Here is a 27,425-nt window from a genome sequence, read left to right on the forward strand (position 1 = left end):
CTAGCATTTTAGTAGCTTTTAGAAGCTTTCAGAAGTGTTAGCATTTTTATAGTACATGAATAAAAAAAAACGCTTGAGAAAATCTGTTAGGGGCATTTTAGTAGTGTTTCATAGTATTTAGGATAGTTTAGGAGTATTCAGCATTTTTTTCTTCAGGGAAAACTCCCAAAAACTCTTGAAAAACTTGAAAACGCTTCTAGCATAAAATAGTGTGCATGGACTCATAAGATAACATTACTAGCTTCTAGGACCGTGATGGCGAACCTTGGCACCCCAGATGTTTTGGAACTACATTTCCCATGATGCTCTGGCACTCTGCAGATTAGTTTGAGCATCATGGGAAATGTAGATCCAAATCATCTGGGGTGCCGAGGTTCACCATCACTGTTCTAGGATCATTAAAAAAAAGCTCAATGGCTTCTAGGAGCATAAAAAAAAAAACTAGTGTGCATGGAGCCTCAGTTTATATCAATTATTACATCCGTCTTCAGCTCAGTTCAGTTCAGTTTATATATGTTTGCACTTCAGTTCAGATCAGTGTTTACACCATCCTACATTCGTTTTTGCATCAGTTTTGTTAGTTGTTGCAAAACCTAATCATAGGTAACAAAAGTAAAAACAAAAAATGTTTCTTAAATATAAACAAAATGGATGTAAATGTCTGGGATCCATTTAGAACTGTTTACATCGGTTTAGATCCATCTAAACAGAAAAGGTCGCAGCCTTGTTCTGTTTGATCCGGATTTAGTGGATGTTATCAGATCCTCCACAGATCATCCGCCCATAGATATACATTAACCCCTTGGAAACAGCGCCTTCCGGCCCTTTTACGGATTTAGGATGCTGGGAGGGTTTATGATCATTTGACAGCCATATTTGACTGTCACGGCGCTCACAGGAAAGGCCAAATAGTTGTGTGTGGCTGGCACCAAGAGGTTAAGGTTCACTCTAGATCCATCTGAAAAACTGATAGAAGTATCTAGATTGAATCTCTATGTGAAAGGGACCTTTCTTTCCTTTTCTTCGTCAGACTTCTGTTTCTCAGATTTGTTAGGCTGCAACTTGCTGTTCTTTTCACATTCTCCAGGTTTTTTAAGGTCAATGTATCTGCCTCTCTGGATGCTATTTTTGTTCAATTGTATGCATATTTCTAGAAGCAGTTGTTTATTGCGCCTTTACCCCTTTTTTTTCTTCTAGGGCTGATTCACTTTGTTGTTTTGGTGTGCCTGCCCCTCTGTTTTAATGTCCCTATGTTGCTTAATTATTATCAAGCTGTGCCCCTCAATAGACAATGTAGAAAATAGGATTTTTGTATTCACTGTAAAACCCATTTCTCAGAGTCCGTTGAAAGATACAGATTATAGCCTCTAGGGGGCTGGCCCTTAGTTTCTATTTGACATGTTTACAGTTTTACAATGTTTTCCCAAATATATCAGGTTTACCAATCTGAAAGAAAGGATTCTACAGTGACTAAAAAATTCAACTTTTTGCAATACATGCTATGGATTATAGATGTATGAGATACACAGAGTTCCTTGTCTTTGGTGTCATCTCAATAATACACATAACCATATTTTTTTGGTACCCTGCATAATTGCACCTATAGTAGTAAGTAGTCATAACAACAGGAGATTGCCCATATGCTGTCATGTAAGACTCTATTTGACAAACCCAGGGATCTACTGCATGAGATGAAAAGTATATAATTGCTAGTGAAAAAGTAATTTGAATTACTAAGTAAAAGCAAACATCTGAATTGCCCACAAAAGTGTCCATTTGCCAATCTCAGGCAACTGCGTTGTTGCATGACAATAGTTTTTTTTAGCAATAATTTAGCCCAACTGTTGTAGTTTCAACATTATATGACATTTCATGTCCTCTATGATTGTAACTCATTCACTATTACTTTATTGTTGTATGCCTTTTTAATGTGCAGTGTGTGTGTAAGTGTTTGTGTATGTGTAATACATAAAACCACATTTGCTTCTCCATTTCTGATGTTGGTATGTGTGTATCTCTTTTGTTTTATGAAAAGTGATTCAAGAAAAGTAATTTACATGTAAATGTACCCTTATCAATATTTGTTACCATAGCCCTGTTAGTAATTATTGTTAAAGCCAAGCTACACCTTTCTGACAAGTTTGGTTTTAGGGTAGGCCGTAGAAATGATCCATACTGTATATCAATAACAAGCAACATTTGGGGTCTATGTTGGAAGACTTTTAGGTAAACGCAGATTGCATTTGACATCACATCAGTTTGAGATACTTCCAAGATTATTCAGAATTCATTGCGGGTGCAGTAGGCCTGCATTTTACCCACTCCATGTGCTTTTGCAATCCCATAGATCTATACGAAGAAAGAGACAGTTCTAACACAAACAAAAGCCCAAGCCCTAATTTTATCTTAGCTGCTAGCTTGGAAATATTAAAATAGATGTATTTTTGTTTCTGGGGAGTGTTTCTGCACCTTTCCATCCCAGTGATGGTGGGAACCAAGAAGGAAACACTCTTTAAAATGAACATCCTTTCTTAGGATGATTATTGTTGTCTCAATTCCTGTTAGAAAGAGTCCCCCAAGTTCCCTTTTTTATCGTTGGGACAGAAAATCAGGAAATTCTTCCCAAATAAGGATCTTACTCTTCCCCATTTTACTAAAAAAATGCTTTTAAAGTGAAGGGTTTTCCTCTCACTTCCTGTCATAATGATATGACGGACATCTCCACAGTAGAAACTAAAACATCAATATAAACCTTGGCCGTCCTCAACTAACAAAAAGTTTTGACTGGAGTTACACTTCAGCCTGAGTTTGTGGCGGAGAGATAGCTAACACATGGGGTGCAAGGACCAATGAGTAATACATGTGCTAACATATGCCCATAGCAACTAGAATCCTCATTTAGTTGATTAGTTGGGCAACAACAAAAGTAGCTTTTAGCATATATTTCCTACATCAGTGGCTTAGACAACAAGAATGATACTTCAAGAATTTTTTTTTTCACTGCTGGTACATTGCCTGCCCTGTGTTGTATGCGGGCTAAGAGCTATTTTCATATAGACAGCCTCTCAGGAGTCTATAGTTCCCTGTAGCACTTAACAAAATTTGAGAATTTTTCTTCTGTACAGCTTCAGAGGCATTCAAATATAAGTAGTAAATACTATTTGCAATCTACAATGACTTAAAACAGATATGATTTCGAGTAGTACGATTTGAGAAGTAGTTCATGTATTACTTTACAGGACTCCAGCACGATTATACTGCCATAGACTTTAATGTAAATTGGACTGCAAATCATACCTGTGTCTATATAAGCTCTACTTGAGCCTGAAAGTTAAACTTTTGTATATAACATCATTGTTTCTCCCTGTGACATGGACAGCCCCTCTCATAAAGTAGTACTGAACTCGTATCAAATCATTACAAATCTCACAGAAGTAGTGCAGAAGTAGTGCTTGAAGTCGGGCTTTAAATCGCACTACTTTAAATCATACTCAGTGTGACTGCAGGCTTAAAAATGTTTTTCAGCATATACAATCTCACTTTTTCTCTTGCAGGCTAGAGGTGAAAGCAGTGGAAATATGTCAAAGTCTCTGTGGTTTAAAGATGGGTATGTGAAAGGACAGTGTCCTTTTATCAACTGAACAAAAGTAATTTCCTAAAATCTTTGTGCACTTATTATGGATATACTTATACATTCATACATATATGTGGCAGTGTTATATGGTCAGTGCTTTATAGCGCCCTTCTTTTAAACAAGAATGGTATGTATGTGTTTAAATTTTTTTCTTGTAAATACATTTTTACAGATTTTTTCTAAAGTAATTAAATACCTTCATACAGTATGTTGTTACATTTTAGAAAAAGACAACTGGAAACATATATAATGGTCTCAAAGAGGCATTAACCTGCATTATTCAGTTAAATATGAAGGAAATCATGGAAGCCATTGGTGCCTTCATGTAGCTCATGTATAGTCATGCATCTTTTCTGGTTGACCCTGTTTCTTTTTAATGCATGTATTTAAGTTTATTACAAATACAAAGTAAAAATAGTATTGTAAAGTTTTATACCAAACAAGGTACATTCTGTTATATTGAAATTCCTTTTCAAATGTAATATGACAAAATAGTCTTTCTGTATTCTGTATCTTATGCACTTTGTTCTTGTTGTCATGCTCACTGTCAGGCCTGCTGGTGGTCTGATAATTATTGACAGTATGCCGGACATACGAAAGAGAAAACCCATACCTCTTGTCAGCGACTTGGTGAGTTTTAGCTAAAAATTTAAAAACTGTATTCTTTTCTTAATTCAATTCACTAACTCTTTTCTCATTATTTGTTTCCATGCTTTCCCCATTTGTAAAGGCAATGGTAATTTATATTTCATTACATTTTCATTAGCATTTAAGATTTAAGGGGACATGCTGGGGCTGAATGATGAAAGCCAAATAACAAAAGCAAGGATAAACAATTATAGTACGCTTGCATTGTGGGAATTTGCGCAAATGTAGACACACAGAGAGATTGCGATTCCCTAAACCTAGGTGATCATACAATGATACCTATGGGTTGGCCCTAGTTTTCTGTGTATGTATGTTGAACATCTAAATTATTCTGTTTATGTGCCTTATGTTTCTAGAAGTGTGGAATATGCAGAGGAACATTTTACTTAACAATAAAAAATTAAAAAATTAAAAACACTAATGAAACTGCCATGCTAAGCGAGAAAATGTTCCAATGCACCAAGCTAAATAGCATGTTAAAAAAAATATTTACACTATGCTTTTAAAGCTAAAAAAGGAAGCATATGTATTTTTCAAGCACCAGTATATGGAATCTTGTAGGCCAGCTGGTGCCTGAAATTTTGCATGTGTGGAAAGATACATCCATGCACAGTATAATACACCTGAGCTAATGGTTCAATGAGGGTTTCCACAAATTAAGTTTTATTTTTTGCAGTTTCCTCTAATGATAGTTGTGTGCAGTTTTATTCCCAATTAGTTTACGCATTCAAGAAAATGATAACAGTGGTTAGATAAACCCCAAAACAAAGAGAAAATCACATCTTTTTTTCCACCACTTAGTATATGTTTAGACACTGGAGTTTACATTTTATACCCTCACTTCATTGTGAGCAGTATCTGAAAAATAAACCAACCAAAAAACATAATTTGTTACATAGTTACATAGTTAAGTTGGCCATAGATGGATGCAATTAAGGTTGATGGAATCAAGGTGGATAGAAGAACCCTCCTTGCTCAGAAATTGTATTCTAACAATGGGGATTCTCCACTGTCAGAATACACTGACAGCATCTGCTGGTTGAGAAAAAATTTCCAACAAGCCAGTTCAACAGCCAGGGCAGCACAGTGGTGTAGTGGTTAGCACTCTCACCTAGCAGTAAGAAGGGTCGCTGGTTCGAATCCCAACCACCACACTACCTGCCTGGAGTTTGCATGTTCTCCCTGTGCCTGCGTGGGTTTCCTCCCACAATCCAAAGACATGCAGGTAGGTTACTTGGCTTCTGTCAACAAAATTGTCCATAGTATATCAATGGGGACCCTGGATTGTGGGCTCCTTAAGGGTAGGGGCCAATGTGAGTGTGTAATGTACAGGGATAGGGACAATTGTAGACACTCAGGTTGAACTTGATGGACTGGTGTCTTTATTCAACCTAACTAACTATGAAACTAACAGAAGTCAATTAGTAGATCATCTTCTGTTAAGTGAGTGTGGCTGAACCAGTCCGATTTTTATCCATCTGTGGTCAGCTTAAAGCAGTATTAAATCCAAAAGCAATAATTTATTATATTACAGCTTACCAATTTTTAGATGTGGTAATTAGATTTAATTTAGTAATGAGATAACTTAGATTTGTTTTATTTTTTAGGCTTTTTTCCTTTTAGTTTCACCTGGTGATCCAGCCAGTCTATTGGTTTTCAGAAGAGCAAGCTGTCCTGTAAATGTACCAGATAGGCCCCTTTCACACTGGGGTGCTTTGCAGGTGCAACAGTGCTAAAAATAGCGCCTGCAAAGCGCCCTGAAACAGCCGCTGCTGTCTCTCCAGTGTGAAAGGCCAAGGGCTTTCACACTGGAGTGGTGCACTTGCAGGACGGTCAAAAAAGTCTTGCAAGCTGCATCTTTGGAGCGCTGTAGGAGTGGTATATTTACCGATCCTAAAGCGCCCCTTCCCATAGAAAACAATGAGGCAGCGCTGCAAACCTGCCTGCAAAGCGCCATCAGTTTTAACCCTTTTTCATAGCTCTGCTAAAACGATGGTAAAGTGGTGCTAAATATAGCGCCTGCAACGCCCCAGTGTGAAAGTAGCCTTAGGCCTGCTTCACACAGGTTTCAGCTTGTCTAAGCCCCTGTACACACGGTCGGAGATTCTGCCAACCAAATCCGTCGGATTTTGTCCGTCAGATTTAGTCTGACGGATTATGTCCGAAACTGTTGCATACACACGGTCGGACTAAGTTGTCGAAAAATCCGATCTTTCAGAGCGTGATGACGTAATTTCGTTACTATGGGACTAGATTCAGGCTAGTAGCCAATAGCTTTGATGTAGGAATTTGATCTGAGCATGCGTGGCACTTGGTCCGATCAAAATTCTCTACACATGATCGGAGTATGTCCGATCGGACCAGTTGGTTGGGAAATATTTCCAACATGTTGGAAAATTGGGTCCGACGGAGATTCGGACGGAATCAGTCCGATGCATACCACACACAGTCGGATTATCTGACGACACGGTCCGATAAGACGCATTCCGACGGATTCTCCGACCGTGTGTACACGGCATAAGAGCAGTATGCAAGCTTTGACAAAGCATTTGCAGATCAGAACTTCCTGCTTTTAAAGTACCTTTTAACTCCAGTTTGTAAATGTTGAACACTAGCACTAGCAGGCTTCAGCAGACTTCCAACAAGCTTCAAGAAGTTCTGAAGCCTATTTGCAGCTTGTTTAAAGTGGCAGTCAGCACTCCCATAATAATCTTTGTTCAACATTTATAAACTGGAGCTTAACCACTTGCCTACTGGGCACTTTTACCCCCCTCCTGCCTACGCCAATTTTCAGCCCACAGCGCTGTCACACTTTCAGTGACAATTGAACGCTCATGCAACACTGTACCCAAACAAAATTGTTATCATTTTTTTGACACAAATAGATGGTTGTTTGGTGGTATTTAATCACCACAGTTTTTTTTCTTTTTTGCTAAATAAACGAATAAAGACCAAAAATTTGGAAAAAAAAAATTTCATCGTTTGTTATAAAATTTTGCCAACAGGTAAATTTTCTCCTTCACTGATGTGCGCTGATGAGGCTGAACTGATGGGCGCTGATAGGAACTGATAGGCTGCACTGATGGGTACTGATGAGGTTCCACTGATGGGTGCCACTGATAGGTGACACTGATGTGGACTGGTGGGCACTGTGCCCTGATTATCAGTGTACATATCCCTTTTACACAAGTCGGTTATCGGCTCTCTTTTCCTCTCCTGTCAGCATAAGGAAAGGAATGCCAATAACCGGCTTCTGTTTACATCCGTGATCACCTGTGAGTGGACACAGCTGATCACATGATAAAGAGCCGCTGATTGGCTCTTTATCTCAATCTGTGATCAGCAGTGTCAACACTCCCCTCCCCTTTAGACTGACAACACTGCTGTCCAAAGGTGCCCCTGTGATCCTTCATCCAGAGTGGAGGCACTCTAATGTCTCATGCACACTGGGAGTTTGCTAAGCTCCCCTGAATGCTCTTTATCCAGGCAGAAGAAAAGCTGACTAACAAATGCACATATAGGCAAATGCAGCCACCAAATCTAATGATTGGTAAGCTGCAATGTATTAAATTTTTGGCTTTGGGTTTAATACTGCTTTGAATCATGTTAAAAAAACTAGTCTATCAAGCTGAACAAAAATAAAATATAAACAAATAGAAATCCTCCATATACCCAATCCTATATCAACAGCTGGTTCAGAGGAAGGCAGCCCCCCCCCCATAAAGCACAATCCAATTTACTCCGAAAAAATCTTTCCTGAACCCCTCGGAAGCAATTGTATTTTCCCTGGATATACTATCCTTGGTGTTCTGAATATGATATCTATAAAACTATTTGTGCATGCAGGGCATATACAGAATCTTCCCTTGGCCCTAATTGAAGACCAGTATGGCATGTCATAGGTATGTTAAAGTGATTGTAAAGGAAAAAAAAAATTCTAAAATAACAAACATGTTATAATTATCTGCTCTGTGCAATGGTTTTGCACAGAGCAATCCAAATCCTCCTTTTCTGAGGTCCCCCACCAGTGTTCTTCGCCTTCCTTTGGGTTAACTGTGGGTGAAGGATTGTGTATATGGGATTGGATTTTTATTCAGTTTTTGATTGTACTACATAGACTTGTGTCTTCTTTCAGCCTGACTAACTATGTAACTATGTTCCTGGCTCATCTGGCCTTATGAGTGCCCACATAGCAAGCTGCTTGCTACAAGGGCATACATGCAGGCTTGGTCCCGTAACGGCTTGGTCTCACCCCCTGCTCCCTCCTCCCAGACTATGAGTGACAGCAGCAGGAGCCATTGCCCTCCTATCTGATCCGCCTAGATGGAGGGGGATGGATCCCCCTTCCTTTTTATTTCATGAACCAGAACAGATTGGAAGTTAATTTACACAAGTCTGTTTATACCCGCCGGTCCACAGAAATATATGGACCATCCAATCAGGCTCGCCTGAAAGACTGACAGGCAAACCTAATCAGATCGCCCATGTGAAAGGGGCCTTACTCCTTACAGGTAAGCTATAAAAAAAAATCTCATTTAGATTTTGAGATAAAATAATTTGAGCACAATCAATTAACAGCAATGAAAGGTTTGTTTTCACTTGATTTTAATCAGTAAGTTGCAAAGAGGCTTAGGAGCATAGTATTTTCCAGTAGGTCATCTTGGAGAGTGCACCTATCACTGTGGGTGCTATCATCACTTAGGACATTGCCTTATTTAATCGCTTCCCTTGTACATTTACTGTGGCAGGGCAGCCGCTCTGTGCCAGATCATGTACATAGTACCCACTAGCGGAGCCAATCAGCGGGTCTGGCGGACTCTATGTCCTCCGGGACCCACTGATCGTTTGGGAAAGAAGCAGAATAGCAGTCTGCCTATGTAAACAAGGCAGACCGTCGTTCTGTCAGTAGGAAAGACTAGAATATAGATCTCTGTCTTCCCATAATATAAGCACCTCCCAAAAAAGTGTCAAAAATGTCACTTAGTGTCCGATTTGTCCAGCGCAATATCGCAGTCCTGCTATAAGTCGCTGTTCGCTGCCATTACTAGTAAAAAAAAATAAAAATCAATAAAAATTCCATAAATGTATTCCAAAGATTGTAGAAGCTATAACTTTTGTGCAAACCAATCAATATACGCCTATTGGGATTTTTTTTTACCATAAATATGCAGCAGAATACATATTGGGCTACATTTATGAAGAAATTTGATTCTTTACATTTTTTATTGGATGTATTTTATAGCAGAAAGTAAAAAATATAGTTTTATTTAAATTGTCAGTCTTTGTGTAAAGCGCCAAAGAAAAAAAAAAAAAAAAATGCAGCTGTAATTAAATACCACCAAAAGAAAACTCTATTTGTGGGAAAAAAGGGCATACACTTTATTTAGGTACAGCATCGCATGGCCACGCAATTGTCAGTTAGAGTAAAGCAGTGCCGGATCACAAAAAAATTGCATGGTCGTGAAGGGGGGGGTAAAGATTCCGGGGCTGAAGTGGTTAAATAATAAAACTCTAGGTTCATGTCCTTGTGTAAAGAGGTTTTTGCCTGAGCTTCATTTGACCTGGTAATAGTTTCACCTTCCAACAGCATCTTAATCAAAGTTACACTTACCTTTTTTGTATAAAAATGATTATTGTAAGAGCGAACCTAGAATACACAGTAGCTCCATTAATTATATCTGCAGGTAAATGATCAATCAAATAAAAAGCCATATTGTAGCCTGGTGGGCTATGTTCTTTTCTTGTTCATTTGGGAATTTTGCATGTTATAGCTTCTCTGGTTGCACTCTTTATGAAACAAAAAGGGTCATTTTATAAAACCCACAAGAGGCATGTAAACTCAGAAACTCAAGCACAGTTAGCTCGCCAACGCAGTCCCCAAAAATTATAAGAAATTGCCAGGAAGATTACCTCTACATCTACCAAAAAATTGAAATAATTTTCTTTTGAGTGGACTGACCCTGTTTTACTGCCTGTTTATATCTCATTGAAGAACATTCATGCACCCTTTTTTGGGGGTTATTGCCCCATACTACATCCCTCTTCAGTCTCTTCCTCCTTCATGTGTATTTCCTCCTCTCTGACCCCCCATCCATTACTTTATCATTGAGATCGCTATTATTGACTCTGCCACTTTCCTCTTTAAAACCCTGCAAGTGCAGCAGCTAATCAATGCTATATAATCACAATCCAAGTCACATTCATTTTGCACATGGACACAGACTAACAAGACTATTTCGCTCAACAAAAGTGCAGTTACTCTTTAAGCTAAGCTTTAAAAACAAGGAATCTGGATAGACTTGTTGTTTTTTTAGCTCCTCCCCATTGTGAGATTTATCCTGTCTTCCCATGTGATCATCAGAGCAGGAAGCAAAGGGGGACCTCTTGGAAAGCAACACAAACAGCAATAAAAGTTTTTTATTTTTTATCAAAAAGGTAAAAGATACATATTATTTAATCAAGAAAACATTTCAGTATAACAGTATTAAAAATAAAGTCACATAAAATGTCAATAGCTGTTTAAGGCCATATCTAGCACCCTTTGTAGCCAGGACACTAGGTCCACCTTAACATAATGGGGAAACCTGCAAGAAAAGTTTGGAAAGCAAGTACACACAGTCCTCGACTGTAATATTACCATCTAGAGTAGACATATACATATTTGTAATACCATATTTCACAGCAATAATCTGCCCAGTACTAAATCCACCAGGGCTAAACCAGGATACAGTCTCAAATTTGAAAAAGCTGCATCTCTGCTGATATATCAGCTTTTCAAACGGTACCATTGTGCCCATCTGTTCAAGCCACATCTGTGACCTAGAGGAAGCATGAGAAATCCAATGTAATAAATGAGCCTGCAAGCCTGAAACAGAGCCCTAGAGGCTGCCTCTCTGACATACATAACTGGAATTACATTATCGAGCATAACATGCTAAAATGCATTGCTTAGGTTCCAGGAGAATGGAAACCTGAAATGGGATGTTCACCGCATTAACAGCAGTGTTCTAGTAGCGGTGAAGCTTCAGGCACCTCCATATCAAATATATTAGGTCCCCTGTATTTCTGTTACATCTACCACACAGGGGGTCTGGGCTTAGACCCATGTAATGCATGTGGGATACGATGAACTCTTAATAAATATAGAGTTGAGATTAAAAGAGCATAGCCATACAGGCCTCAAAGGCCTCCTCCCATTGGGCTTCTGGGATATTACCTATGTCTCTCTTCCACCTCTCACATGCTGAACTGGTAAAACTCTCTGAATACACCCCAAGGAGCATAGCATAACAGTTGAAGATAAAGCCCTTTGTAGAGTGGGACTGCTGCATAAGACCAAATATCGAGGTTGGTGACAACTTCGTAGCCTCCAGAGACCGCTGAGCATTCACCACATGTTTCAATTGTAATAAAAGAGCATATTAGAGGAGATGCCAAAATCTAGACTGCAATTGGGCAAATTAAAGTAAATGTGCATTGTCGAAGATAAGATTGAGATGCGTCACACCAAAGACTCCCCACGTAGCAGCATGTCGTAACTTGGCTAATTCAGGGTAGGTGGGATTATTCCAAATAGAGCTGTAACTAGTGTATCCTGTGACCTTTTTTTAGTTGTTTGGCTTTCTCCCATATTTTATGTATGAACCTGTATGTTGGGTATTATTTATTTGTTTTGGAAAATAGTTGTGCCTCTTGACGCGTGGCATGAGTGTTGGCCCTACTAAAATACAGCATGACGAACAATGTGGAATCCTGAGTTTCATCCCCAGAGGCTGATATCCTCACTAGGCTTCCCACTATGTGTTGGAGTCGGGATGCAATGTAATAAAGCCAGTCATTCGGAAGAATCAACCCTTCCTTGTCCTTTAAATTCTGCAATTGTTCCAATTTAATTCTAGCACTGCCTCCTTTCCACAGTAGGGTCCGAAAAATAGAATCGACCACACAGAAAATTTTTAGTGGGATAACCACCAGAGTCATGCAGATTATAGAGCAGTTGGGGCACCAAAATCATTTTATCCAAATTGGCCCTCCTTGCCACTGAGAGCCACACATTGGTCCATAATTTAACCTTGTCTCTCAATTTCATTAGTAATGGTAAAATATTTAAGCGATAGTAGTCTATAGTCTGTGGATAGGTTACTATCCCCAAGTATTTGAATGAAATCACCACAGATACAGGACAAAAGGATGCTGCCAAATGTTAAACCCTTGATCCGGCGGTAATAAAGCAGAATTTGTCCAATTTATTGTAAGCCCTGAAAACTTTCGAAATTCTAAAATAGTAGATATGACATATGAAACTCAGAGAAGCTTCTGTGTCACCCAATAGCAGAAACATGTCATCCACATAAAGCAGGACTTTCTCTTGTAGTGTTCCATACTGGAACCCGCTTATATTGTCATTGGCCCCAATCTGTGCCACCAGCGGCTCTATAGCCAAGGAAAATAATAGCCGTGAGAGGGGGCAACCCTGCCTGGTACCCCTTCCCAATGCAAAGTCGGTGAAGAGTTTGCTCCCCTCTCCTACACTGGCCTGTGGATGATAGTACAAAAGGTGAACCCAGGAAATAAAAATGGCACCAAATCCAAACCTCTGTAGCACGGCCCACAATTATCCCCATTCTATACTGTTTCTTGGTATCTAACGACATTGCTTTGTTGGCGTCTAACAACTTTATTTTTTTGTTTTACAATAGTGGGAAAGATTTAGAGGCTCTGTCAGAGGTTTATTGCTGTCTGTGTCCCCACTGAGATATTCTCTCTTATCCTATGTGGTTACCAGATGGGAACATTTTGTCTGGAATTTAACATTACAGTGCTGGCCTACACCCAGATAGCATATGCACAAATTTCTTTGCAAATACTGAATTCTGGGCCAGTGCTAGTGTATGTAGCACTGCCCCAGTCTTCAAAAATACATTTTCAAAAATAAATGTTTACTTGTAAGGCAAGTTTTTTTTATAATTCCATGCCTGAAAAAATCTTCAGCAACAGAAAATTGTTAAAAGGAAGGCTTCAGCTTCATCCGCACCCGTACTACACTTTCTTAGGCTGGGTTCACACCATTGCGAATCTGATGCGGGGTTCCGAATCCAATTTGCATAACAGGAGATTGTGACCAGCTCTCTATGGAGCCGGTTCACATATCTCTGGGGGGCAGCTGCAGGAGTCCTGTGCGTCTTTGGCTCTGTTTCAGGGTCGAATACTGGCAAAGATTCATCCTTGAAATAGAAAACAGGAATGCACAGGACCCCTGCTGCGTTCTGCAGCCGTCTGCAGTGTGAACCCAAAAAATTTAAGAATTTCACCTATCATGGGCTTAATCGTAGTGGTAGGAGTGAAGATGTGTTGCACAATTTTATGTATCATCAGCCCATTAGAAATAAGATCAAAATCAATTTCAGTTGAAGCAGAAAACAAACCAAAAAGGATTTTTTATCACTCTATGTGTAGCACTGTGCTAGTTCCTAAGATGCACCTACCAGCATTGTTAGTGTGACTCATAGGTACACAAAGACCCAAAGATGTATTTCTCATGGAGTTTCCAAAATGCACAAAAAAATTATAAGTAATAAAAATAAAATAAAAGCAACCAGCTGAAATTGATATTGATCTTGTTTCTAATGGGCTGATGATGCATAAAATCATGAGAAAGACCCCAATCCCACCTCTACAATTAAGCCCATGACTGATGAAACAGGTTAGAGGGCATGGCTCGGAAAGGGGAAGAAGCTCACCTCGAATTTCTGTCATACTTGAAATTGAGCTGCTTTCAGTGTGTACTTCTTTCCCTCTTTTGTAAATTGCTGACAATCTGGCAAGACAAGTCCTGTGGGAGCTGCACCCGACATGGATTGTATCACTGGGTGACTGAATTAGTGGATCTTTAGCAGCACTAAGACCCCATTCACACCTGAGCGTTTTGTAGCTTGACGCCTGAAGCTACAAAACGTTGGAGGGGAAAAAATCCATTATTCTCAATGGAGATGGTTCATATCTCCACTCCAAGTCGCCTGAAGCTCAAACAAGTTCCGGAACCCTTTTTTGTCGTGCGAATCGGGCTGATTTGGGCGTTTTTCTTCTTTTAACCTTTTGCCCTGCACAAATTCGCGGCAAAACGCAGTAAAAAACGCTGCAAATCGCGGTAAAAAACGCCGCAAAAAACGCTTGAAAAGCTTGAAAACGCTACACTCAGGTGTGAATGCAGCCTTAATGTTTGATTGGGGTTCAACAGAAAATCTTTGTCAAAACATGTTTGAATTAAAAAGTAATTTTTAAGTTGCTTTAAGAGCTTATAACTCATTTTAAATAAACATTGTTCGCCAAATGTATTTTGCTATTAAAATAACCATTCATTATTTAATTACATTATGTGTCTTTTTTTCCAGTCCTTGGTGCAATCCCGTAAAGCAGGAATAACATCTGCACTTGCAACAAGCACTTTAAACAATGAAGAGCTAGTGAGTACTATAAATTAGAACCATATATATACTTTGTTGTTGGTTTCATTGTTTTTGTGCTAACATCAGATTTTTTCCCCTTTTTATTAACCAGAAAAATCATGTTTACAAGAAGGCCCTACAAGCTTTAATCTATCCAATTTCCAGCACAACTCCTCATAATTTTGAGGTGTGGACTGCCACAACCCCAACTTATTGTTACGAGTGTGAAGGGCTTTTGTGGGGGATTGCCCGACAGGGTATGCGCTGCACAGAATGCGGAGTTAAGTGCCATGAAAAATGCCAGGACCTCTTAAATGCAGACTGTCTACAAAGTAAGTGTTCCATGTTTTCATTGTGTTTTTTTTTTTTTTAAATGAAACTGAATCGTGTTTCTGGTTACATAGGTACATATAGTTACATAGTTCATCCAGTTAAACCACAAAAAAAAACAAAAAACAACAAAATAATAATAATATCATACAATCCCATATACCCAATTCTATACCCACAGTTGATCCAGAGGAAGGCAAAAAACCCCAGCAGAGCATGATCCAATTTGCTAAAGCAGGGGAAAAAATTCCTTCCTGATCCCCCGAGAGGCAATCGTATTTTCCCCGGATCAACTTTACCTATAAATGTTAGTACCCAGTTATATTATGTACACTTAGGAAATAATCCAGGCCTTTCTTAAAGCAATCCACCGAGCTGGCCAGAACCACCTCTGCAGGGAGTCTATTCCACATTTTCACAGCTCTTACTGTGAAGAAACCTTTCCGTATTTGGAGATGAAATCTCTTTTCCTCTAGATGTAAAGAGTGCCCCCTTGTCCTCTGTGTTGACTGTAAAGTGAATAACTCGACACCAAGTTCCCTATATGGACTCCTTATATATTTGTACATGTTGATCATATCCCCCCTTAATCTCCTCTTATCAAGAGTGAATAAATTCAGTTCCTCTAATCTTTCCTCATAGCTGAGTTCCTCCATGCCTCTTTTCAGTTTGGTTGCCCTTCTCTGCACTTTCTCCAGTTCCCCGATATACTTTTTGAGAACTGGTGCCCAAAACTGAACTGCATATACCATCAGAAATAAAGGGGACTTTGTAGACTGATATTTTAACCACTTCAGCCCCGGAGCATTTGGCTGGCCAAAGACCAGAGCACTTTTTGCGAATTCGGCAATGCGTCGTTTTAACTGTCAATTGCGTGGTCATGCAACGTGGCTCCCAAACAAAATTGATGTTCTTTTTCCCCACAAATAGAGCTTTCTTTTGGGGGTATTTGATCACCTCTGCGTTTTTTTTTTGCGCTATAAACAAAAAAGAGCGTCAATTTTGAAAAAAAGGCATTATTTTTCTACTTTGTGCTATAATAAATTTCCCCAAAAAATCTATAAAAAAAATGTTTTTTCTCAGTTTAGGCCGATACGTATTCTACATATTTTTGGTAAAAAAAATGCAATAAGCGTTTATTGATTGGTTTGCGCAAAAGTTATAGCGTCTACAAAATGGGGGATAGTTTTAAGGCATTTTTATTAATTTTTTTTTATTTGTAATGGTGACGATCAGTGATTTTTATCGTGACTGCGACATTATGGCGGACACATCGGACACTTTTGGGGCTATTTTGGGACCATTCACATTTATACAGCGATCACTTTGATTAAAAATGCACTGATTACTGTGTAAATGTGACTGGCAGTGAAGGGGTTAACCAGGAGGGGGCACTGCAGGGGTTAAGTGTGTCCGAAGGAATGATTCTAACTGTGGGGCGGGGGGGGGGGGCTGTGTGTGGGGGACTGATCACCGCTCCCGATTACAGGGAGCTGTGATCAGTGACAGAGTCACTAGGCAGAATGGGGAAATGCTTGTTTACATCAGAATTTCCCCGTTCTTCCTCTGAGGAACATCACCACCTCTCTGCCTCAGAACTAGATTCAACAAGATCACTGAGCCAATTCTAGGCTAACATCTGTTCCTACTCCCGTTGGTGGCTTGAGGGTCCTTGTGAACTGGACTTTAGGAAACGACTGCAGCCCACAAATACTCTATGCTTTCCCTTGTAAATGCATTTTATCTTTCAGTTTTCATTCATTAATGATTTAGTCAGCCTCCCATGGGATGCTTCCTATATTTATAGATGTGATGTTCATCTCACATTCATAGGTGATTAATAAATCCCAGCATTTTAAAACATGACCTAGGAAGATTTGCCTTCAGTAAATATTTCAGGAATGTCCCTTGACACGAAGCTTCACTCAAAACACATAGTTCTGAATTTGACTAGGGTTTATTGGGGAAATATAGCATGTTTGCACCCTCTATGTATGTCTTTCTGCTTTGCAAAAGTTGAAAAATATATTCTGGTCACTTTAAGGTTGATTTACTAAAGGCAAAAAGTCTGTTTACTTGGCAAGAGAAGTTACACTTCGCAAGAGAATTTGCCCCAGAGTTTAGTAAATGTAAAATTTTACAGTAGCCAATCACATGCAAAGAAATCAGAGGCGTAACTTCCATCCGAGCCTCAGGTTTTTAATTTTAGGAGGGTGTCCATGCACATCCTCCCAGAATCCTGACTTTCTTGTGCCCCCTGGGAAGTGCATCTAGCGCAATCACAGCGGCCCTTTACCATGTAATCAGCTGATCACATGTAAACAGACTTGCCGGTTATCTGCAGCCCTTTCCTCCCACGATGTGTCTGTGTAAGGAAAGGACTGCTGTTAACCATCAAGAATGTCAGTAAATTTACACTGATAATCAGTGCCCCAATCATCAGTGCCACCTATCAGTGCTCATCAATGCCACCTATTAGTGCCCATCAATGCTGCCTATCAGTGCTCATCAATGCCATCTATTAGTGCCCATCAATTCTGCCTAAGACCACCACCTATCAGTGCCACTTAACAGCGTCCATCAGTGCCGCCTATCAATGTTCACAAATGCTGTCTATCAGCATCTGTCAGTGCTCATCAATGCTGCCTATCAGTGCTCATCAATGCCACCTATCAGTATCTATCAGTGCCACCTATCAGTGCTCAATGCCCATCAGTGCTGCCTATCAGTGCTCATCAATGCAGCCTATGAGTTCTGCCTAGCAGTACTCAATGCCACCTATCAGTGCTCGTCAATGCTGCCTGAATTCTGCCTATCAGTGTTTATCAGTGCAGCCTATGAGTTCTGCCTATCAGTGCTCATCAATGTCCATCAGTGCCACCCATCAGTGCCCATAAATGCCCCCTATCAGTGCTCATCAGTGCACATTAGTGCCGCCTATCAGTGCAGCCTGTCTGTGCTCATCAATGCAGCCTATCGGTGCCCATTAGTGCCCCCTATCAGTGCTCATCAGTGACTAGCAACCCCACCGGGGCCCCCCCGACAGTGGTGGAATGCCAGGGCCCCATTGCAAGTGCGACTGTTGCTACCCTGGTAGTTCTGCCACTGAAGAAATTAAAAAACAGAATTTTAGTTTACTTATGGTTGGATGGTGGAATTTAGCAGCGCTTCACCTCAATCACTAAGTTCAGGAGAAAATTCACTTGCAAAGCACATTTTTGTCAAAAGTGAACAGCCTATATTCCTTTTTTTAAGTCAACCTCATTGACTTCAATGGAATGAAATGTGGAGGCAGCTTTGGCAGAGATGTACTTTAAAGGGGTAGCTCTTTGCAAATGGATTTGCTTAGGCAAGTATAGATTTGCTAAGATATGCTTTATGTTTAATGATGGGCAATCCCTAATATTTGATTCTGAACGTTTTCCGTGATATTTCATGTGTTGATTCCTAACAGGAGCAGCAGAGAAGAGCTCAAAGCATGGGGCTGAAGATCGCACACATAATATTATCATGGTTCTGAAAGATCGTATGAAAATCCGTGAAAGAAACAAGCCAGAGATTTTTGAACTTATCCAGGAAGTTTTTGGAGTTGCCAAAGCCACACATGCTCATCAAATCAAAGCTGTAAAACAGAGTGTACTAGATGGGACATCCAAGTGGTCAGCAAAGATCAGCATCACTGGTAGGTGGGAGAGGGTTTATACACGTTTTGTTTTCCTTAGGCTTTATAAAGGAGATATGGCATATACAGAGGGGAGCTGGTGAGTATATAATGTCAAGCAAACTGGGGTTGATTTATTTATTACTTTAATTATATTACATACTTCACACTGATTTTCTGTATCATTTGCTCATTTGTATGCTATGCTGTGTTATATATACTACATTACTGGGTTGGGTTGATTTACTAAAGGAATAAAGGCTCTTCACTTAGCAAAGTGAATGTTCACCTTGAAAAGTAAATAAAGGGAACTTTAATTTACTTTGATTACCCAACCATATGCAAGGGACATTTGAAACAGTTCGGATGTTTGCTAGCAAAAGATTGGGTATTCAGAATGAACATTACCGACATTCACTTTACAAAATGAATATACACTCAGTGAACATTCACTATGTTAAGCGAACAGCCAGGCTGTAGCATCTACAGAATAAAGGATATTTTTTTTTTTTAATTAGATACATAAAAAACATTGGCTACAGGGGTAGAAGTGCAGGTGCTACAAAAGCTAGCAAAAGCCATTGTTGCACTAAAAGGGAACAGGAGCAAAAAATCATTCCCAGGCCTTGTCTAAAATAATGATTATAGTTTTGAGCCTATACATTTCTTTGGTGGGTTATATGCAAGGGCACCACATCTCAATTATAGTAAACTATACACCATGCAATTGAAAATTGACTTTTTAGGTGCCCAGGGATGTTAGATACTGTACAAAATCTTAAGATTTATACAAATGTATTGATACATTCAGTAAAATAATTTTACACATAACAAAACATAATTGGAACCCCAAAAGGGGTGTGTGACTCCCTCCTCATATCATATCATACATATCCATTGGCATTCCTATTTACAAATGTTAACAGCTTACATTAAATATTCGTTTTTGACAGTCCTCGTTCATCAATGTCATCAATGTCAGCAATTATATTTATCTTATTAGAATGTCCAAAGAAACTCGATTCCTTAACACTTTTTGCGATTTGACCCGCTGCTTCAGAACAGTAAATTGAACTTGCGCATAAAATCATATATATATATATATATATATATATATATATATATATATATATATATATATATATATACAGTGGGGAAAATAGTTATTTGATCCCCTGCTGATTTTGTAAGTTTGCCCACTTACAAAGAAATGAACCACTTAAGCCAATGACAGCTGATCATGTGATACAACGGAGCCGGTAATCGGCTATTATTCCTCCTCGCGCTGACAGGAGAAAAAAAATGAGCCGATCACCGGCGGCCGTGATCGGGACATCAGTCCCGATCACGGCCAGCTTACTAGTGCCCACCTGCCCCCCTCAGGAATAAATAAGTGCCCCCCGTAAGTGCCACCCAGCAGTGCCCACAGTGCCACACATCAGTGCCCACAGTGCCACCCATCAGTGCCCACAGTGCCACCCACAATCTGCCTCAACAACGGTGCTGCACCCCAGTGCCACATATCCGTGCCCATCAGTATCATCTACCAGTGCCCATCAGTGCCGCCCATCAGTGCCCAGCAGTGCCACCTATCAGAGCCACCTATCAGTGCCACCTATCAGTGCCCATCAGTCCCATCTAACAGGGGTACCTATCAGTGGCCCTTAGTGCCACCCATCCATGCCAGCCATCCGTGCCACCCATCCGTGCCATCTTATCTGTGCCCATCTTTGCCCATCAGTGCCGCCTTATCTGTGCCCATCAGTACTGCCTTATCTGTGCCTATCGGTGCCACCTTATCTGTGCCTATTAGTGCCGCCTTAACTATGCCTATCAGTGCCCACCAGTGCAGCCTATCAGTGCCCACCAGTGCAGCCTATCAGTGCGCCTCATCCGTGCACTTCAATGAAGGAGAAAAATTACCTGTTTGCAAAATTTTATAACAAACTATTAAACATGATTTTTTTTTTTTTGCATTTTTTTTGTTTGTTTAGCAAAAAATAAAACTCCCAGCTGTAATTAAATACCACCAAAAGAAAGCTCTATTTGTGGGAAAAAAATGATAAAAATTTCATTTGGGTACAGTGTTGTATGGCCGCGCAATTGTCATTCAAAGTGCATCAGCGCTGAAAGTTGAAAATTGGTCTGGGCAGGAGGAGGGTTTAAGTGCCCAGTAAGCAAGTGGTTAAAAAACTTTTTTTTTCTTATTTAGTTTAATTGATTTTATTTATTTTTACACTGTTTAAAAAAAAAATATGGATCACTTTTATTCCTATTACAAGGAATGTAAACATCCCTTGTAATAGAAAAAAGCATGACAAAAAAGTCCTCAGATCTCATATTTGGACTAAAATACAACAAAAAAATAAAAAAAATAAAGAAAAAATGACATTATAAAAAAATATACCTTTAAGAGGTATGGGCGGAAGTGACGTTTTGACGTCGCTTCCACCCTCCTATGGTATAGAGACGAGTGGGGGCCATCTTAGCCTCACTCGTCTCCATACCCAGCTAGCAAAATGACCCGATCGCCTCCGCCGCTACCGACGGCTCCAGTAAGCGTCGGAAGGTGCGGGAGGGCGGCGGGAGGGGGGGTGGCACCTCTCCCGCCGCCGATAGCGGTGATATCGCGGCGAATCCCCACCGTTATCAGACAACCGGCGCCTGAAGAGATGGATATATCGGTTGTGGCAGCAGCTGCTGCCGTTACCGAGATATCCCTCTTCAAAAATAGGACGTACATCGTCGTGCGCTGGTCGTTAAGTGGTTAAGGGTCTAGAAATGTTATCATAGGTGTATTTTAACCACTTAAGCCCACTTAAGCCCCGAACCAATTTGCAGCCAAAGGTCCAGGCCCCTTTTTGCGATTCGGCACTGCATTGCTTTAACTGACAATTGCGTGGTTCGTGCGACGTGGCTTCCAAACAAAATTGGCGTCCTTTTTTTTCCCAAAAATGTAGCTTCTTTTGGTGGTATTTGATCACCTCTGCGGTTTTTATTTTATAAATATTTTATTATAAACAAATATAGAGCGACAATTTTGAAAAAAATGCAATATTTTTTACTTTTTGCTATAACAAATATCCCCAAAAAATATATAAAAAAAACATTTTTTCCTCAGTTTAGGCCGATACGTATTCTTCTACATATTTTTGGTAAAAAAATCGCAATTAGCGATTATTGATTGCTTTGCACAAAAGTTATAGCATTTACAAAATAGGGGATAGTTTTATAGCATTTTTATAATTTTTTTTTTTTTGACTAGTAATGGTGATCAGCGATTTTTATTGTGACTGCAACATTCCTGTGTAAATGACACTGGCAGTGAAGGGGTTAACCACTAGGGGGCAGTGTAGGTGTTATGTATGATGTTATGTTTTTTTATTGTAGGGGGGTGTGGCCTGGCATGTGACATCACTGATCGTCCTTCCGTATAAAAGGGAACAGACGATCGGTGACAGCCACACTAGGAAGCACGGGGAGAGGTTTGTTTACACAGATCTTGCCTCGTTCTTCAGCTATGTGACCGATTGTGGGACACGGCTGGGCACTTAAAGAATCACATACCGGTACGTGATTGTGTCCAGCCATGCCATTCTGCCGACATATATCGGCGTGAGGCGGTCCTTAAGCAGTTAAATGATAGAGACAGAATATTAACCGAAAATCCAGAAAATACACATAATACTAATGTTATAAATTGAGTTGCAGTTCAGTGAGTAAAATAAGTATTTGATCTCCAAGCAAAACATAACGTAAGATGTTTCTTGTAGTTGGTTACCAGATTTGGAGGGATTTTGGTCCACTCTTCTTTACAGATCTTCTCTAAATCCTTAAGGTTTCCTGGCTGTCGCTTGGCAACTGGAAGTTTCAGCTCCCTCCATACATTTTTTCAAATTAGGATTAAGGTCTGGAGACTGGCTAGGCCACTCCATGACTTTAATGTGTTAAGGTTAAGGTTATGACCTACAGTATATGAAAATGTACATGCTGATTGGATGTTATTTTGAAGAGAAATGCACCTCCAGTTAAAATTCTTTGAAGGGAGTGATCCATTCTACCTTTAATAAGGGCAAGGAGGATTTTTCTTTTCCACCACAGTAACGTTAACTGCAAACTAAACTTAAGGTACTTACTCTTTCTTTGTTATATCATCATCATAAACTCATGACCCTACCAACAAGAATAACAAAAAATGACAAATGTTAGAAGGTAATTAACTAAATCATATTGCTTGAGGTATTTTAATTTCCATTCCATTTCCAAAGTTGCTAAAATTAAATTGCTTTAATGGTAACAATATTATATTAGTTTTGTTTTTCCTTGGCTGTAGATTTTATTATAACAAGAGTAAACATTACCAACCCTAAAAAGAAGTCATATTAATACATGGTTTTAAGAGGCCATTGGTCCCAGGGAGGTCCACAAGCAAAATCATTTTTTTAACTAAATTAGATGCTCATTTGAAAAGAAAAATCATTGAAGAAACATTGGTTAGTCTTTTTCTTTTTTGTTTACAAATGGTTTTTATTATGAGTAAGGTCATAGTACAAGATTTTGACAGTGGTATGAGATGTACAAGTGAACGATTCATTTGGGTAATACATTATAACTTGAGTAAGGACAAATCAAATGACAAGATACACACAGTGGGCTAAAAATCTATATAATCTATGTAGAGAAGGATCTGTAGGTGTACTTGAGTAAAATAACAGTAGTGAATATTACATCAATAGTGAGGTTTCCCATAGAGTCAATTTTTTTTGGTATATATGCATTGTGTCAAATAATGTGTGGTGTATTCTTTTTTTCTTAAGTGTATGTAAACCCTAACACTGAGCTCTCAGTTAAAATTGAAAGCATTTTGTAAAATCTGTTTGACAAGTGCAAACTAATTTCTGCTGATCAGGCCAGAAATATTGTCAGCTGATAAATTCTTGTGTTCTCTTCCTGTGGTTAACTCTTATCACTCTGTGTTGCCCTCAGATTTCTCTGTGGCCTAAGGCCCGATTCACACCTATGCATTTTTAGTGCTTTTTGCATTTTGCAGATTTGCACTACAATTCATTTAACATGGTTTCTTATGGAACACGTTCTGTAGTGCAAATCTGCAAAATGCAAAAAGCACTAAAACTGCATAGGTGTGAATCCAGCCTAAGAACACTTCCCTCTTTCTTATGAATTAGAGGAGAGGTTGAGGTGTTTTGAAGTCTTGTCCTAGGCTGACTCTGCTGCTCCTCTCTAGATACAATAACACGAGTGATTGTTGTCACCCAAAGACAGGAAGTATGTTACTGTGATAATCTCCAGGCAAAGATAAAAATGGGAAAAAAACCTGAAAAAAAAAAGAAAACAAATGCAACGACCACCTCTAAGGATTAGTAAGCTGAAATGTATTAAATTTTTGTTCTTGAGTTTAGGCATGCTTTACGATTGAAGCTAGGAAGGTTAGTCAGAGTAGAGCTAGCCATATGAAAGATATTTTTGTTCTCCAAACATATCTAAGGTGTAACTTAAACTGCTAAGCATATTTAACCAAATTTAAATGGATTGCATTTTGCTTGGTGTATTACAGTGGTATGTGCACAAGGTCTACAAGCCAAGGACAAGACAGGTTCCAGTGACCCCTATGTTACAGTACAGGTTGGGAAAACAAAGAAAAGAACTAAAACTATCTATGGAAACCTTAATCCAGTCTGGGAGGAGAATTTTCATTTGTAAGTTTGCAATTTAATTAAAGCATATGTGACATATGTGACAGAATACGTAGAAGATCGTTTTTTTTCTTTACTCAGGTAAAATATGTCATGTGGTAATCTGAAGATCTAGCATTGTCACTTGGAAGGAAGAATTTGTGTCTGTGAAACACAATGCTAGTGTGCAAAGTACAATAATTCAATTCAAGCAATCAGATTAGATTTTTTATCAATTTAGATAATTCAAAATAGTAAAATATTCTTTTTATTGACTAATCCCTATGTTTTACTGCTGTTACATAGTATTTTTTTTTATTTCATTGTGGTTTGTTTGGTTGGTAGCATAACAATATTTTTAATTTTCAGCGAGTGTCACAACTCTTCAGATCGAATCAAAGTCCGAGTATGGGATGAAGATGATGACATAAAATCAAGAGTGAAACAGAGGTTTAAGCGTGAGTCTGATGATTTCTTGGGCCAAACCATCATTGAAGTCCGAACCCTGAGTGGAGAGATGGATGTATGGTACAATCTAGGTAATTACATACTGTTAAATTACAAAAGAAAAATACAAATAGCTGCATTTTTACACAAATGAACAATTTTGAAATGCAAAGTAAATGCTCCACAAAGGTTTTGTCCTAAAAAAAAAAAGTGAAGCCTAGACAACATTATGCTTCTGTGTGCTTCAGACTACAAACTGCCAATTTTACACATTTCAGTTTGAAACACATAATTTCTTCTCCAGTTTACAGAGAAAAGCTGTATGCCTGCATAGAAGGAATTGCCACCTTCTGCTCAGGTACTGCTGTAGCTGTTTTTCAAGGGTCAGTCATCCCAAAGTTGATAGTTCATTAATTGGTAAATAACAGGGAAAACCTAGTAGCATCTTTTTGTCTCCCAGGAATTTAGTGGTAGAATCATTCCGCTTGAGTTCCCTCACCTGCCAGGACACCTGTATTGAGTTCAAGAGTTCCCACACATGTATTGACATGTAGGGGTTGAGTTAATAAAACTGGAGAGTGTCTTGTCTTAAAATTAGAGTGCATAGTGGCTCTAATTCTTATCTGTTATCTAGAATCATAACAGTTTGTAAAGCTGGTGCAGATTGTAATTTGAAACATTCTTTATCAAAAGCATATGGAACTGTTTATTTATAGCTTTTGGGTGTGAGTTCAATATTGTTTGGATTGACATCTTTTGCTAATGAATGTCTGTATTCTTAAATGATTCAACCACTGGGAATTTTGTTACATCTGATACATTTACATAAACAAAGTAAATCAGAGTGTTTGCAGCAACCATAAAGAATTTAATATGTGCTTTATATTTATCTAAGGGTAAATCTTTCTTTACAGATAAGCGTACAGATAAGTCTGCTGTATCTGGAGCAATTCGACTACACATCAGTGTGGAGATCAAAGGAGAGGAGAAGGTGGCACCATATCATGTACAATATACCTGTTTGCACGAGGTTCGTAAGAAAGGGACGCTGTTCCATTTCTTAACTTTTGAACTAATCTCATTAATATTGATGATATAACATGTTATAGATTGCAATTTATAATGTATTTTTTCTGTTTCCAACTCTAGAACCTGTTCCACTACCTAACAGATGTACAGAATAATGGGGTTGTAAAAATTCCAGATGCCAAAGGGGATGATGCTTGGAAGGTTTACTTTGATGAGACTGCCCAGGAAATTGTGGATGAGTTTGCAATGCGATACGGAGTGGAGTCCATATACCAGGCTATGACGTGAGAAACTGTGATTGTTAAGTTAAACATGGGCAAACAGACATTAAATAGATTATATATATTTGTTAGTTATCAAGATGAAAAAGAATAACACAGTCCCTACAGTACTTTACAAAGGAAAGTTCCACAATAGATTCTATAAGGTTCTCTGTGTTTCACATTTAGCGACTAGATTTGGGAGACCTATTTGCAGTATCAGTACAAACAAATGGCAACCACCCGAACCTAAAACTGGCCTTTGCAGCAAGAGGCGCCTGGAAGGACAATGCACATCAAAAAACAACAAAGAAAATTTCCCAGCTCGCTTAACAAACAGCCTGCTACAAACTGAATTGTCCTGTCTAAAAGTTAAAACCAGGGGTTTTTGCTGCATCAGACTGTACACTCAAAATGGAACAGCAACTTAAAGTGGAAGTAAACCCATCGATTTAAACAGTTAAAAAAAAAAGGCATGCCGGCAGCTTCCTTGGCTGAAAACGATAGGGGAGTTTACTTCCACTTTAACCAACTCCTGCAGAATTCTTAAAGTTACTCCCCCTCTATTTAAATAAACATAAATATAACTAAATAAATTAGGATATTGTAAATAAACGCAATTAATACCTGCCTCCTACATTGTAAAACTCTGGTTCTTTGAAGACCCAGTCTTTAGTGAAAAATGTTTAGCATTTGACGTTTCCAGGAGTGTAAAGCCCCATATACACTGTCAGATTTTCTGCAGATTTTTGTCTTCAGATTTACCAAAACCATGTGGTAGAAGGGCCAGCCTGATTGCATACAAATTGAAACTCCTAAGGTTTGACCTCATATTATATGGTTTTGGTAAATCTGAAGGAAAAAATCAGCAGAAAATCTGATAGTGTGTATGGGGCTTAAAGGGGTTGTAAAGGTAAATGTTTTTTCACCTTAATGCATTCTATGCATTAAGGTGAAAAAACATCTGACAGTGCCTGTGCCCCCAGCCCCCCCCCCCGTTTTACTTACCTCACCCCTCGAAAGTCCCGCGTTCGTCCACCGACGTCCTTTCCACCATTCAGCCTGGCTGCTGATTGGCTGGAGTGGATGGATGGAAAGCAGCACAGCCATTGGCTTGCGCTGCTGTCAATCACATCCACTGACGCGGAGTGCTGGGGGGCGGGGCCGTGTGATACAGCCAGCGGCTATAGCCGCTGGCTGTATCACGGGAGCGTGCCCGCAGATGCTTCTCACCATGCGAGGGAGCTCGCATGAACGTGAGAAGCACCTGCGGGAGGA

At 39.3% G+C, this 27,425-nt stretch overlaps 1 protein-coding gene across 15 annotated transcripts in view; it reads left to right on the top strand.

The window, feature by feature from the left end:
• UNC13A (unc-13 homolog A) overlaps window positions 1-27,425 on the top strand; it is a 308,976-nt gene that overhangs the window by 135,136 nt on the left and 146,415 nt on the right. For all 15 annotated transcript variants that reach the window (XM_077475833.1, XM_077475836.1, XM_077475835.1 and 12 more), the window contains 9 exons: window positions 3,555-3,607; window positions 4,186-4,264; window positions 14,674-14,745; window positions 14,840-15,059; window positions 18,512-18,739; window positions 24,294-24,435; window positions 24,781-24,950; window positions 25,773-25,888; window positions 26,008-26,171. In XM_077475833.1, the coding sequence (XP_077331959.1) occupies window positions 3,555-3,607; window positions 4,186-4,264; window positions 14,674-14,745; window positions 14,840-15,059; window positions 18,512-18,739; window positions 24,294-24,435; window positions 24,781-24,950; window positions 25,773-25,888; window positions 26,008-26,171 (1,244 nt within the window). The remainder of the gene's footprint in view (window positions 1-3,554; window positions 3,608-4,185; window positions 4,265-14,673; window positions 14,746-14,839; window positions 15,060-18,511; window positions 18,740-24,293; window positions 24,436-24,780; window positions 24,951-25,772; window positions 25,889-26,007; window positions 26,172-27,425) is intronic.

The sequence above is a fragment of the Lithobates pipiens genome, unplaced genomic scaffold (assembly GCF_037356315.1).
Source record: "Lithobates pipiens isolate NorthernLeopardFrog02 unplaced genomic scaffold, aLitPip1_a1.2 Scaffold_13, whole genome shotgun sequence".
NCBI classification, from domain to species: Eukaryota; Metazoa; Chordata; class Amphibia; order Anura; family Ranidae; genus Lithobates; species Lithobates pipiens.